Raw genomic sequence first — 14,720 nt, forward strand, 5'->3', positions numbered from 1 at the left:
CTGCTAATATTTTTTAAGAGTCCCAGTTTCATTTCGCAACATATTGCCTTTACTGTATGTCTTCTTAAATTTGACACATATCTTACAGGACACTTTATGACTCTAATGTTGTACTCGGATTTTTGTCAGTTGGAAAGCAAAGACTCCATAAGATGTCCAGCAGCAAAAAAGCCACTTTGGGCATTGTCAGTCGTCTACGGAGCACATGGACCAGTGAGAAGCACAGTGATGTCCAGTTTACTGTAGGCCGTCAGTACGGGAAAGTGCATGTGCAGACGTTCCAGGCACATAAGTACGAAGATACTTATATTTTTTACTGTACGAAATTGTCTCAGCGCCGAATTGTATCTAAGGTTGTTAGTACTTTGAAGGCTGATCTTGAGCATCGGCAGCGAAGCCTTTGAGCGGATGTTTTTCGGAAATACGGCACATACAGGAGACGCTCCTATCGATATTCCAGATATACTTCCGGAGGCCTTCAGTAATATGCTCAGGTAATTTATAAGGTTTATAACTACTAATTCCCAATTATTTTTAAAATAAAGTGATGTTATAGAGGTGCTGATGTGAGTAAAAATTCCATTTCGTACGTATTACAGTGATGAGTGGGCGGAGCGAGCAGTCACCGTTTTTCGGCATGCAATTATTATAGCTCGCGTGTATGGTATAGCACGGTACTGAATTGTGCAGCACACTTTGCATTATTTTGTTTTAATTTGTTTTACTAGCTGCTAAACAACTTATTTCGAAGTTTTTTTTCGTCTGCTCCACCCGGCGCTGTATTCCCGTATAGTAGACGCGCTTTTAATAAAGGCATCTGTGTCACTTTGTTACATTGACCTATCCAGATTTTCGAATTTGTTTCGGCCGTTTTCGAGTTTTTTTCGTCGGGCAGGAAGAAATTCAGAAATTTTGTTTTGCAAATACTGGTGTGAAACGTGAATGTTGGACTGTAAAATGCAGAGCAGGGTGACCAATCAAACACAATTGACTCTGCAGCTTTTACAAGATGACCCTTCCTGGTATATCCCCGGGTGACAGGTGTTTTGTTGGGATTATTTGTTTTCTATCGAATTTTTACTCGTATAACAAATTCTGCCGTGGCTTACCGTTCAAATGTAAATGTCGATTCTGCTCGTTTTCCTTTCAGTTTTATTTACACGGACGCCGTGAAATGTCTGAATGGCCACAATGTTTTCCAAACCATGTACTGCGCCATAAAGTTCGGTTTTCCGGGACTTTATGATCTGTGCTCGGAATTTGTTATTGCTCAGTTAAATGTGAAGAACTGCCTCACTGTCCTCCGAAATGTAAGTACTGACTTCAGTTTGTTGTCGGTGGTCACAGTATACGCGGCGAAATAATATTCTCTTTCCTATGAATTTGCCGACCACTGCACTATGACGCCACGAAGAGCGTCATGGCTCACTTTTCCAATTCCACAACCCCAGTACTCAGTGGAATTGGCGCTCGCGCTCGTGCAATAATCTGGTTAACAACCACCGCTAGTAATAAATAATGATCTACAGATCTACGGCAAAATAGATCTGTACATGCTATTTTGCCGACTGTACTTCGGCAAAATAACTTCGTAACTCTAATTTATGCCGTTCGTATGGTGCCTGGTCAGGCACATTTCGAGGCATTCGTGAGGGTGGACCGCGTGGTCATCATAATGTACAGATTATCGGTGCGGTAGGTGAGACATCTTAATGCCCATCACATTAAGGATACCGCAACCGAAGCCGTGTTACAATCGCTACAGTGGATAAGCATCGACCAAGAGATGCTGAGGATGATTCTGTCCCGGAATACGTTAGCCGCCGAAGAGCATATTATCTACAAGGCGGCTGAAAGGTAGAGCAGTGAAATCTGTGGAGGCGACCTATTGTCGTCTTTGGGGACGACTGTAATCTGATAGTGAAATCTGTATTCATCTTGAAGGTGGGCGGCATGTGCCTGTACAGTACGCGGTCTTGAACGAACACCGGCCAATCGCCGCCACGTGCTGGGATCGGCACTGTACTATATTCGGTTTCCGTTGATGTCGGATGCTCGCTTGGCGTGCGGCCCATACAAAGTACGGACACGATTGGACAGTTCCTTGTCGTACAAACGCAGATATTCCTCTTCTATGAGCCTGCAATGACAGAGCTTTCTAAATGAGCACTGAATTACCGAAATGATTCAAATATTTATTCGTTCCGGTAATGCCGCACCGGCACAGATAGCGCATAGATTTCGGTAAGACGGAACGGCATTCAAAGTACATTCAAAGAATAGGAGTGGTTTTCCATAAAAAATAGCGTGAAGTGATTCAAGTGTTGAATATTAATGAAATCACCACGCACTGGCACACTGCGTAGGACGCAGTGAGTCCAAACGCAACAGCAACGCAACGCATTAACAGCAACGCAACGCAACAGCACGCAGTGGACGCATGTAGCCGGCAGGAAGGTTGATGACCTTTAGAAAAGGTTGATCAAAAAGGTTGATGACCTTTAGAGAAAGGTTGATGACCTTCATTGAGCATCAACCATCAACCCGTCAACCTTCCTGCCGGCTACAGACGCAACAGCAACAAAATCTCGTGGGCGTAAATCAAGATCATTGAGTACGCACAGATAAGCGCCTGCGTGATCAATGCGATTGCGAGCTAGTGTAAATTAAAAATTATTTAAAACGAAACATAAATTTTTGTCGCAATTTGTGCAGTAATTACACGGTCATATACAGTACTGACAGCAAAAATGTTTTGCACAGTCACGCTAACTTGATTATCAGTCATGGTCTGTGCTCTGTAGTCAGTATTTAAAATGGGAACTTAAAATCTCGAATCGGTCAAGATGCATGGCAAAATCGAAATAAAAGCTTTTTATAAAGATTTAATAATTTCTTAAACTTTTCATAAAATTGTGAACAGCACAGCGGCAGAATGAATAAATGTGAACGTTATAACCAGCTTACAGTTTGACCTTGCTGAATTTTAAACAGTTTCGTTCGCGTAGGATTTTGCGATTTTGCGAGTTCGTGTTTTCGGTGATTGTGTTTTCCCAAGAGAACGTCTGTAGTAACTAAAAAGTGAAGCAATTTCCGGCCATTACTGCGGATGATTTTACACAACATATTGCCTCCTTAAGCGACATTCTTTAGCGCAACGCTTTTGAAACTTTCAAGCTTCAAGCGCCAAGAAGTCCCTTACCATCGGACTTTAATAATTAGCGTGATATAAATTCAGTAAATATGTGATTTTTCCGATAGACGGGTCTCCTAAGGCAGGACGAGATGCAGGACATCGACAAGTTTAAGTATGCCACCAACAAGCCGGTTCTTTATTTTGCCTCCGAACCGCGCCAACCGACCGCGCGCCTTACGGTTTTTCAAATTGGTCCCACAGCCTTTCAGTGTGGGGAAAAAGTATTCGCCAAAAAGAACGAAAACTGGCACGCCGCTCGCATTAGGGGGATTGATGGAAACCAGTTCCGCTTGAAGTGGTATGACGATGAACAGAGGGATGGTCGGAATTCGGAAGACATTATTCGTGCTATCGACATTCTGCAGCGCTGGCAGAGGGTTTTATTGCTGGGTGAACATGGCGAAAGCGATCAGATCCAGATGGCTTTCTATCTGAACGTGAGAGAATCTTCGGCAGATGAACATATGGTCGTTACATTCCAGCAGGTTGTTACGATTGCCGAATTTAAGGAGTTTATCATTGTCCATGGCGATGTGGTGCAATGGAAAGCTAAAATGGCAGCCCAACGTTTAGTCAGCAGTTAGCATTGCCTGTGTCGTCTGCCGTTGATGGTGCGTGGGACATGCAGTGTGCTGTTTATGTTTATTTCTGGTAATTTATGCTTTTGTGCGAGTGACTCGACATTGAAGTATGATAGAGCGCGTACCATAATGCTTAATCCTAAAATTAAAATTCAGACTCTCGGTTTTCTCTTTCGGTATGTAAACGTTACAAGAACTCCCGTCGCTGTTTAATGATACGTTCGTTCGCAAATTTCGCAAAATACAGTAAACTCAATTTGTATTAGGGATAGAATTTATGGATTTTTATATAGCATACGCACCGTAAGCTATATAAAAATATTACGCACAGTGAAAGCTATACATCCTGGGAACGCAATCAATAATTATAGTTCTGCTATGCCCGCTTACTGCATTGAGATGAATGAAATTACGCAATGAATTCCAGGAACTAATGAATCAGGAAAATGGTGCCAGATGATTATGATAAAAACCGGAGTTTGAGAGGGACTGAACTTAGTATGGAATAGCGAACAAAAACAAAAAAGACGGCAATCTTAAAACCACGGTTCGGGATCGATCTCACGCGACCGCAACAAGGAAAAGTAAATACACTGAAAGCGGAAGGATGAGGATCTCGGCAGTCCGCGAACCGGATCCTCGTGCATCTTCCGGTTTTGCCGTCGTCGTTGTCGGCGCGGCCGTTATGTCCGCCGGGTGACCATGTGTGGGTTCCGTCACCGCCACTTCCGTAGTCAGAAAGGGACCTTTGGTAGTCGTTGTCAGTACTTGTCCGCTGTACACCTTCACCTCGCGTCCGTTGCGCTGCTGTACCGGGCGGAAGTTATCAACCAAGACGTTGGTAGTGTCATTCATACCCGGGTGTTCCCGTAGACTGCGGAACATGTTTAACTGGGCTTGCGTAATCTGCATGGGTTCTTTGAATACCGTCCAGATCACCGCTTCGGCACACGGGGGAGTGGTTAGCGAACCCAGGTAACGATAGTAAACCGGGGATGACGGGAGAAGGTCCAAAAGGCGGAAGCCTTTCAAGATCACGTCGTGGGATTGACCTTTCAACCAAAAATTCATTTTAGTACATTTCGTGCGCGCATGTACATCACTTCAGTAACATATTTTTATCGTCATTAAATTTGATAGTTAGACAGAAATATAAAAAAGCCATGTTATATGAGCCTACATGAAAATGCAGTATTAAAATTAATGTTTTATAAATAATGTTTTTATAAAACACAAAAGTGTTACACGCCTTTAGATTTTCGTGAAGCACAGCAATAAACTACAGTATGCGTCTTATCTTTTTTGGCCCAAATACGTAAGTAAAACTTTTTGATTGCATTTTACATAAAATATCTAATCTACAGCAACATGGAAAAAATGCAATTTTAGCGATAAAACACTTGAATTGTATGTTTTACGCGTTACCGGGATTGGTGACCTCGGAAAGGGCGCTGATCATGGAATTAATATGCACGAAATGGGGATCATTTGTGTCCACAGGATTCTCCGATACTTCGAACATAATGCCCAGCACCGCCAACCCTGTGGAATCCCCGGCCGCTTCGCTGTCGTAAAACGCACTTTTCCGGTGGACAATGTGAAGCTGCACATTGAAACAAATGAATACAGTACACAATGCTGGAGAGGGAAAAGAAAACAACATGACTAACTTCAAGTGGAAAACGCTGCTCATCGATCACATGTTCGGAGCCGCGCGTATTCACCGCTCCCCAATGGAAATGGAACTGCAGGAAAACGTAATCCTCTCCCAGACTTCCGCCGCGGATCTCAGGTGGAGTTGCGTAATGACCGCTAAACTGCGCTGCAATGACAACCGGTGAAAAGTCATTTATCGATTTCTAATCATCTTTAACGGTGATTGAATGCTACATCGCTTGAACGAGCGTACCAACGTGACCGTTATTGACCACCGTCCAGTTATCGTTGCGCGAGGAAGCATCGTAACGAACAAACGTGAACGGCTTCAGCGCCGGATCATTGACGATGAAACGCGTCTCAATGGCAATCGGTGACTGCCGATGTCCGTCGCAGATCGGATATGCTTTAGACCACGTATCCGGTAAAAGATCTAATACAAATAAGAAAATGAACTTACCGAATAATGCCGAAAACTGTAAATTTAAAAAAAACTGTAAAAACAATTTAATTATATTTCTTATGGGATAGCCTTATTAACAGAACATATTTAGCAAAAGTATTCAACGCATTTGATCGTTTTTGACCTTCCGTATGATTTCCTTTTCCAACATAGCCCCAATGCGGTGGCGCGGGAGGTTTGGTAGCTTCAGGTGGAACACCTGGGGCTGCCGTTGCCGGGGCATTTTGTGGTTCATTCGGCGTACTCGCTAAAAATTAAATACAGCACGTTATTATGGAGAGAGTAATTTACTATACTTTTAATATGCTTCTACGGCGACTAAATTTAAATAGTTTTTACGAATAACAAAAATTGATGTTGGAGCTCACCACTCGCTAAGGTTAAGAATCCCAAAAGCACACAAATTCGATAAAACCAGCGAAACGTATATGGTCCATAAAGAAAGACCTTTAGTAGACAGTCGCAAGAGAAAAAAGGCGCCATGTGATTGATGCAGGTGATGAGAAATTATTATAATTTATACGCAAAGCTTATTCCGGTATTATTGATGCTCCGTTAGCTGCTGATGCCTAACAGGCTATCACCGATTAAGTATACCAGAAACACATACGCCTCGCAGCCCAAACGATTTATGATGTCGCGTTTACCTTTATTCTGAACTTACGGCGGAGACAGTGTTACGATTAAACGCTCGGTCTAACATGTTTCGACAGATTTCTTCGGTGTTGTAAAAGGTGCAGCTAACCTATTGTGCATGAAGTGTTTATGGTACTTTCCATGCTCTCTGATTGACAGGAAGACAGGAGCACTTGAGCGTTCTTCCCTTCAAAATGGCCGTAACCGCAACAATCAATCCATTGTCTACGACTATTATGCGACGTTGCCTACTCATGGTCAGATCCAAAAACAAGACCTCTCTACGTACAGGGTACAGCTAAATCCAAAGATACGACTTTTGTCCAAAATAATTTATGTACGAAGAAAATGCATGAAACCAATTAAACAGTTTCGATCGCGAGTTTAATCAGACTGCAATTTAATGCTAAGCCACTAACCAAACAGACTTTTCGACTTAAATATCGTACAAACAGTGGTTAATCGATCGATGAAATGTCTAATAGTAAAGAGTATAACGACGAACATGCCCACATTATGAAACTGTAGGCGTAACAAGTAAATTTTTTTTCTTCCAGTCATTGTTAAGTTGTTAAGTGGTAACAGTTTCTGGCAGTAACACTAGTCAGCTAATCACTAGCACTGTAAATACGGTAAAGGGCATCACTCAGCCGCAAAACTGCTGCAGACTAACACATCCACCTAATGCCTATATTGTACAGTATTGTCGATACTTGTACAGGTGGCTCTTGACAATAAATTCAATAATCAACACAAATGACACTTGACACAATCAGTTAATACTACTATATCACATACGGCATGATCCGACATCTTATGTAGCTTTTTTCGTTTTTATCTGTACCAGATTTGAGTTTACGAAGTCAGTGTCTGGCTGGTTTAGTTGCAGTGTGTTGCACTGCTTTCGTGCATGCACCGTTACAATACTTTTTACTTTACTCTTTCAAAATGCTGCCATGAAATAAAAAAAGCAACTAAAAATTTTTAAAACCACCCTGATTTTAATGGTATGCAGGTGAGTAGATGTAGACTATAAGCGAGCGAACCTAGACGAATCTAGACTAACAACAATAGACTGCGAGTGTTATGCACTAATTCTCTCGCTGTTCGTTTCAACATACCAAAGTTTCCAAATACGTAAAAACTGCACACCTGCGATTTTCTACCCGAGTACCGTATGAAAAAGCGACACGGTAGTAAACTCGCACAAGAGTGAAGGGAATTTCATGCCATCTGGACTGTGATAACCTAACCATTCAGAAAAATCAAGACACTTAGAAAGTTAAGTTCAGAATCTAGGAACCGAAGGTGTGTTTGACGGACAGGCACGAAATGCATACATGTAATATCCAAAAAACGCTATATAACTGTATGTCACTATTTGGCATATTAACCAAAAACTATATGTCACTGTAAAAACAAAATACCTGTAAAAATAAAATAACTACAACTGTCTGATTCTGTAACAACAAAATAACTGCAACTTTCGTGCGAAGGAAATTCCCCTGATGAAATTAAGCGACATCAAGTGTTTGTTGTGTAAAGGACGACAAGGAGAAAGATGTTTACATCCTTCAAAATCTACCGCGACAGCATCTGCCAAGATGCACACAGCCCGAACGCTTAGGAATCCCTTGAAAATCCGACCACAGAGAGGAACCCGCAAAGTATGACGAGGTCCGCATAGCACTGCTGCCACCGGCAATTCTGAAAGAAATCGTCCATTTACTGAACACCAATGACCGGGTGCGCTTCCGGCGCACTTGTCAATTGTGGGAACAAATTAATAGCTTGCCGGAACTGTGCCGCATTATGCATGTGCTATTCCATAATGAGCATATCATTAGTACTGGGAATTTCAGCTACTGCTCCCAGACGTTTGGCTTGCTACGGGTTGGATTCCGCGAACGGTCACCGACTTAAACAGTGTAACGGAAACTGGCTTTAGATTTGGGAAACGTGAGATGTCGGGCCATCATTGTTACACAAGAAACTTCATAAAATCATTATCAAAATTGCAGCTCGAATGCCACATTGCGTTGGCACTATCATTTTATGCAAATCAAATAATAATCATTACACTGCAGCGTATAATTCTTATAAAAGCAGGCAATCATCCTGCAGGCCTATAAAAAATCTTTCTGGAACGCTTTGGCCAAACTTTTAAAATAAGAAAACCAAGACATTATAAATTTTTCCTAAAGAAATACTAATTTTGCTTTAAAATGAAGTTTTTGTATAGTTTTTAATACCGAACGATGACCCCAACACCCATTTTAAAGAGATACTCTAGGGTTTTAGCGTACAACCGGCAACCCCGTTATTCGACGTCCTGAAGAGACATGTTCGCGCATTTTGCCTTTGATTTCTTCCTTGTCATTTACTGGATCTAACCATAACCGACTCGCAGCCAAATGTAGAATTTTTCTGACGACTTAATCGGAAACCAAACCAGAAGAAAATCTTGCTGGCAACATGAAAACGGGGTGGCAGTGATTCGGTATGTTCGCAGGAGTTGCCAAAAGGGACTGTCACTGGCTTAGGCAAGGGCCGCAAGGCATCTCTGTACTCGCTGCAATTATCTGGCTGGCGTGTGGCGTTGCGGCAATACATACCTGTACAGCTTAGGACTAAAAAGACGAATAACCTCATACAAAGATATCCGTACGCATGTGGCAAGTGCACTTTACGACAACCGGATATTTTAGCTGAGTCGTACAGCCGCCGCATGCGTTCGGAATGCTGTGGGTGGGATTATGCGTCTTTTTGGTCCTAAGCTGTATGGTTGAATCAGGTCCGGTAGATCTACATTAGCGATGTTTAACCACAAGTCCACAACGTACAACACCGGGTGACAGAGTGCGGCAAGTACTGGAAGTGCGTGCCCAATTGTCAATCCCTTTTATTTAGATGTGGCTCTTACTTTGCAAACTCCATTGCGATGCACCCAGTGCCAACCGTCATTCCCCGCCAGGATCTCCGCTAACCACTTTGACAGCGCCCGCAACTCATTCCTACTTGGTGCCGGCAGCGTCGCCTCCAACGCTTCCCACACTGCAGACGCGCAGTTACCGTTCAGCGGCACACGCGCCCTGGGGATGACGACGTTTAGCTGCATAGGTTCTCGAGCATAGCGCATCAGCTCGTACTGCAGGTTCATGTTGAACCGGACCAGATGGATGGTATTACACGGCAGACCACAATAAGCTGCAATGAAATCATCCAAGCAACCATAGGAAACAATCCGTTTACCATCCACGCTGTCCGGGTTATGCACTGTGCAGCTTTCATGCGTCACGTTCTCCGGCCCATCGCGTTGATCTAAGACCAAATTGGAGAATCCCACCACATAGAGCGCATTCAGGTGGATCCCGGGCCGAGCCTTCGCCATTTGGTGGATGACGTCCAACACGGTGAAAAACTCCCCCAAAGTTGTATCCGTCGCCCGGATTCTACCAAAGCTGCGAACGATAATGTTCTTAGTTGAGGAGCACAGAAACTTGACAATGGGCGCCGTTAGTTCATAGTCACTGCGTTGCCGCTCCAGTGGATTCCCGATGCCAACGCTCGTCTCAACAATAATGTTGGTGGCCAAAGTAGGAGCATCCAGAATAGAGTTCCACAAAGGGCATACCGCGCGCAGCCCGGTCTGCGTCATCGTGTCCACATTGGAGAACACATGTAGCCACTCATCGGCTCCCAGCGCACGCGATTCGTCAACAAGCCTGCGTTCAACCGGTGCCGTGGCTTCAAGCAGGATGCCGGGGAGGCGCTGAATCAATACATTATGTAATGGCTGAATTATTTCCTGCAAGAAAAATTCGGTAAACCGAGTAACACCAAGCGCACCAGATATGGTCCGTGAAACACGCCTTACACGGAAGTTCCGAGTCGGAACCATGAGACCGAGACACATACCTGCCTCGCATCTTCAGGCAGCGGAAGCACGACCCCATCGTCCAGCAGCACAATGTACTGCAGCTGCGCATCCATGACATCGATGCAGTCCACCTGACCTTTGAAGGCTTTTTCTTCCTCCATCACCCGTTGCAGGTGTGCTTTTGACGCCCCACGACAGTCGTCCGGCAACGGCATACTGCGCTTGACAAATCGTCCCTGTTCAATACGCAGCGGCAGCGTCGTATTCGGCACCATTGCACCATTATGGTGCTCCATCGTCCACCAAGTGCTCGGCACGGGCCAGCGGATGCGGTGCTTAGAGAAGATTTCCGTCCAGGTGACGGCGGGTCGGTCTTCCGTGACGGCCATGTCCTCCTCCCCCTGGACGACCGCCACACTGCAGCATACCCAGTACGTACGCCAGAATAATGGGCCCGGCGCCTGCCGCGCCATCACTTTCCCGGGCCACCAGCGCCATGCACCGCTAGAATCATCACGGCGCAGTACTTCCACAGAGACCGCCTCCCCCGACTCTCCGTCCAACATCCCACTATAATCGCGTGATGTGCGTTCAGTGCGCTGTGACAAGGCGAGTTTGTGGAAAGGAAAGAATTCGCGGCGACGACCGGAGCACAGTAGGTCCATATAGAGCCCGTTGTCCGCCACGTCCACCACACGGCCATACAACAGAGTGTTGTTGTCACCCAGAACGTTGACATAGCTGGTCCGCTTTGAAAACATGGCTGGATACTGACGGATTTCCGGGTGGTTTCTAACAAAGCGCAACGACCGAAACATTAAGAAAAACAAACAGAAACATTATTATTTCTTGCGGGCCCGTTGTCGAACCGCGAACTGTTTAAGCTTATTTGATAGAGAATTTATTCGACTATCAAATCAACAAAGCGTTCTTAAAAGTGTTTAGTCGTGCTCGTTTGTACTGGAGCCACTTGAAATCGGGTGATTTTTTTTCGTGTCCTTGGTCTCAAAACCCAGAATTTCGTAGCACTTCCTTCCAGTACGTACTATTTGAAAAATCTCCAGTGTTCTATCTAGAGCATGTCTACTTTGATTAAAAAAAAGTTGTAGACATCGTGCATTCACGGGAAGAGTTATGCAATCAGAACAGTTTGTAACTTTCCGAAAAAATGATGGTTTTTTAATTAATTTTTATGGGATTTTTAATCTAACCTTTGGCATTACGGACTGCACCAAAAAATTCCAGTTTTAGCTTTTTACAGTAGCTAATGTACTGCGCTTGCAGAGTCAGTGTTGAACCAGATAAACTTCTGAAGGGCTGGCCAGAAATTTACTATCAAAATCCCTGCTTACGAATTTCATGAAAATTGTTCCGTGCCTAATCGCCGAAATTCCGTGTACTCGTATTGATCGAACACGGTTACCAGAATACAGCAGTTCGGTAGCAGAAAAACTAGAGACCACCCCTCAACCCGAAACAGCAACGTTAGACAGTCGTTAGTTACATTAACGCTCTTTGCTGAACAACTGCAATTTTTAGTTTATGATAAGGTAATTTCAGACTTCTCTTTTCAGGACATCATCAAAACCTGCCCAATTTTTAAAAGAAACAATTTAGGATGAAATCAGACCTTTGCCTAATATAATCCGAGTTTAATTTTTGTATGTACGAGGAGGGGGTAAATCAGCTCGATGCACCCGAGCAATGGGTAACAGAGCTCGTTATCTGTGCCCGCGCCTGTGCAACACGGTTAGCCACAAGAGATAGCTGCAGAACACCTGAAGCAGTTGAGCCCGATAGTTTTCTGTCTCCATAGACTTGTATGCTAATCGAGCACTTCTGTTTTTATTGGGAACGAAACCAAGAATAACAAAGAATTAGAAAATTCACGAGATTTTTGATACTAAACAAGTTCTGATTCATGGGCAGGACACAAGTTATAGTTTTTGCGTTTCTCGTAGACATAGCATAGAATTCGAATCAACGGTTGGGTTCCAACTTCCACGCACAAACTCTATGCTGTGTCTACGAGAAACATAAATGGCCATAACTTGTGTCCTGCACCATGAATCAGAACTTGTTTAGTATCAAAAATCTCGTGAATTTTTTCTAATTCTTTTGGAATGTTATTTGCTTGGTTTCGTTCCCAAATATGCAAAACAGAAGTGCTTCAGTTTAGCATACAAGTCTATGGAGACAAAAAACTATCGGGCTCAATGACTGCTTCAGGTGTTCTGCGTGATAGCACGGGCTGCCGTCTCTTGGCAAACAGTACAGTACTTATCGTTACTTCGGAAACTGCTCGAATATTCTCCGTACCTGACTACGTGCCTTGGCGGGAATTACTGTAATAAAGAAAACTAATCCACATTGACAAGGAAGTAGAGTAGGAAATTAGACACAGGTAGTGCTGCCAAAAAAAAACAGTGAGAAATATCAAGTTATCAGCAGCAAACAGCAGACACAACAAAAATCTCGTTCTGCAACAGTTATAGCAAAAACGTGAAACTGCACGCACTGGATGGCCAATGCGCCACGTGCTCGGGTGACCGCCATCTGGTTTATGACTGGTATATTGATAACACCATGACTACTCGTACATTCGATGACTAATCGGCTGTTGCCTGTTGGGCACTTAGTTGGCAGGGGCAAAACATAGCAGTTCACACGATAAACACGGACTTTGAAAGCAATATTTGCTTTGTTGCCAACCGCCCAGGGTGTTGGTCAAAAAAAGCGTTTTATACCAGCTTGCGACACCGGAATCGCGTGGCGCATATTTTGCATCCAAACCGGCGGTAACTTAATCCACTTACATAATGGAGAACAGCTGTCGAAATCGCACCCGCCCATGCATTCGAAACCCTTCATGGGCATTGGCGTTGGCAGACGACACAAGTTTTTGACGGACTGTGGTCGTCTACGATTCAACTTCAAGAACCCATATTAGATATTTTTGAATAAAGCGCTATCAATTATACCTTGTTGATTTATCTCCGGTTTATTTGTTCATCCGCTAATTAGTTAATTAGCACGACCTACGATAAAAAAAAGCTTGAAAAGCTTAAAAAGTTTGAAATTAGCGATTTTTGCGCACCTATTGTTCTTAATTGACTTAAGACACAAGTTCAAATTATGTTTATAACGCTGCTTTAAAGTCCCTTGTTGCTTATTACATTAAGGGATAGCGAATAACTGTAGCCGATCGCTGGGGGAAAAAATCGAAACACCTTGTCGTTTCCAGACACCAATGCCCGTCAACGGGCAATGCCCTAAATCAAATGGACTGTGGTGGAAGCGGCGTACTGGCCAGAATGCTCATTAGCCGCCCGCTCACGCTCATAGCCACGTGCAGCGAACCAGATGCAAGACATCACACGGCAGACCGCGGCATGCTGCGGTGAAATCATCCAGGTGGCCAGCGGTAAGATCCTGCGGCATCTCAGCGTTATGCACCCCGCAGAACTCATGCCAGATGGATCCGGAGAAAATGTGTTCATGGCCCAGTTTGGACCGCAAGTCCGTGACGCCTACCACGTACAGCACCGTCAGATGGATCCCGGGATGAGCCGCGCCACATAATGGATTATGTCCAACATGGCGAAGAACTTCGGTAAACCGATACTGCCCTGCTGTCGGTCGTGGATGATAATGCGATTAGTGGAAGGACGCAGGCATTTGAAGATAGGCCCCGTTAGGATGTAGTCAAAATTTCCGGGCTCAGCGCTGGTGTCGATGAGAATGTTGTTCGTCAAAATAGGCGCGTCAAGAACAGCGGTCCATATGGGACACGCTGCGCGCAGCGAGGTCCGCGTCATCGTGTCCAGATGGGCGAATACTTGCTGCCATTCATCCACGCCCAGTGCATGGGATTCATCCACCGGTTTCGGTTTAACACGAGCCGTCATCTCACGCAGGGTGGCTGGGAGATATTTTATAAGCGCCTGATGCAGCGGTCGAGCAATTTCCTGTTACAGACTCACAATAAGTATAAATTTATCATGACCGCAACTCGATGAACAGACGAAATTAAACACAAAACAAACCCGCGGACTGCTCTCGAGAACGGAAATGTGGTTCCCTTACCAGACGCGCGTCCGGCGCGTATTTGGTACTGAGGGCCAGGGGCGGCAACCGGGTGCACTTTGGTAAACAAGTTGTAGGGGGCGGACGGAAATTTTAAACTAAATTTGCAAACAAGTCGAAAAGATAAAAAACAGTAATTTTATAAAATCAACAACTTTTATAAAAAATTTTTCTATATAAATTCAAAAAGAGTTTATGAAACTTGAAAACAGATTGAAATTT

The 14,720-nt window shown here is 44.1% G+C and overlaps 1 protein-coding gene across 3 annotated transcripts; it reads right to left on the minus strand.

Moving 5' to 3' along the window:
- Positions 1-4,058: 4,058 nt before the first annotated feature.
- LOC129582651 (carbonic anhydrase 2-like) lies at positions 4,059-12,884 on the minus strand. Of its 3 annotated transcripts, XM_055474221.1 has the most exons (6): positions 6,265-6,515; positions 6,021-6,143; positions 5,687-5,866; positions 5,448-5,599; positions 5,203-5,380; positions 4,059-4,829 (listed from the first exon to the last, which is right to left on the minus strand). In XM_055474221.1, exons 1-6 carry the CDS (start codon positions 6,377-6,379, stop codon positions 4,339-4,341), a joined length of 1,239 nt encoding a protein of 412 aa, XP_055330196.1. In that variant the 5' UTR covers positions 6,380-6,515; the 3' UTR covers positions 4,059-4,338. The 3 variants fall into 3 exon arrangements, with proteins under 3 accessions (XP_055330196.1, XP_055330195.1, XP_055330194.1); XM_055474220.1 differs by lacking the exons at positions 4,059-4,829; positions 5,203-5,380; positions 5,448-5,599; positions 5,687-5,866; positions 6,265-6,515 and adding exons at positions 8,118-8,239; positions 9,456-10,340; positions 10,451-11,204; positions 12,732-12,884 and having other exon boundaries at positions 6,099-6,143; XM_055474219.1 differs by lacking the exons at positions 4,059-4,829; positions 5,203-5,380; positions 5,448-5,599; ... (1 more) ...; positions 6,021-6,143; positions 6,265-6,515 and adding exons at positions 7,549-8,239; positions 9,456-10,340; positions 10,451-11,204; positions 12,732-12,884.
- Positions 12,885-14,720: the final 1,836 nt, after the last annotated feature.

The sequence above is a fragment of the Paramacrobiotus metropolitanus genome, unplaced genomic scaffold, assembly GCF_019649055.1.
Source record: "Paramacrobiotus metropolitanus isolate TYO unplaced genomic scaffold, Prichtersi_v1.0 Parri_scaffold0000008, whole genome shotgun sequence".
Lineage (NCBI taxonomy): Eukaryota > Metazoa > Tardigrada > Eutardigrada > Parachela > Macrobiotidae > Paramacrobiotus > Paramacrobiotus metropolitanus.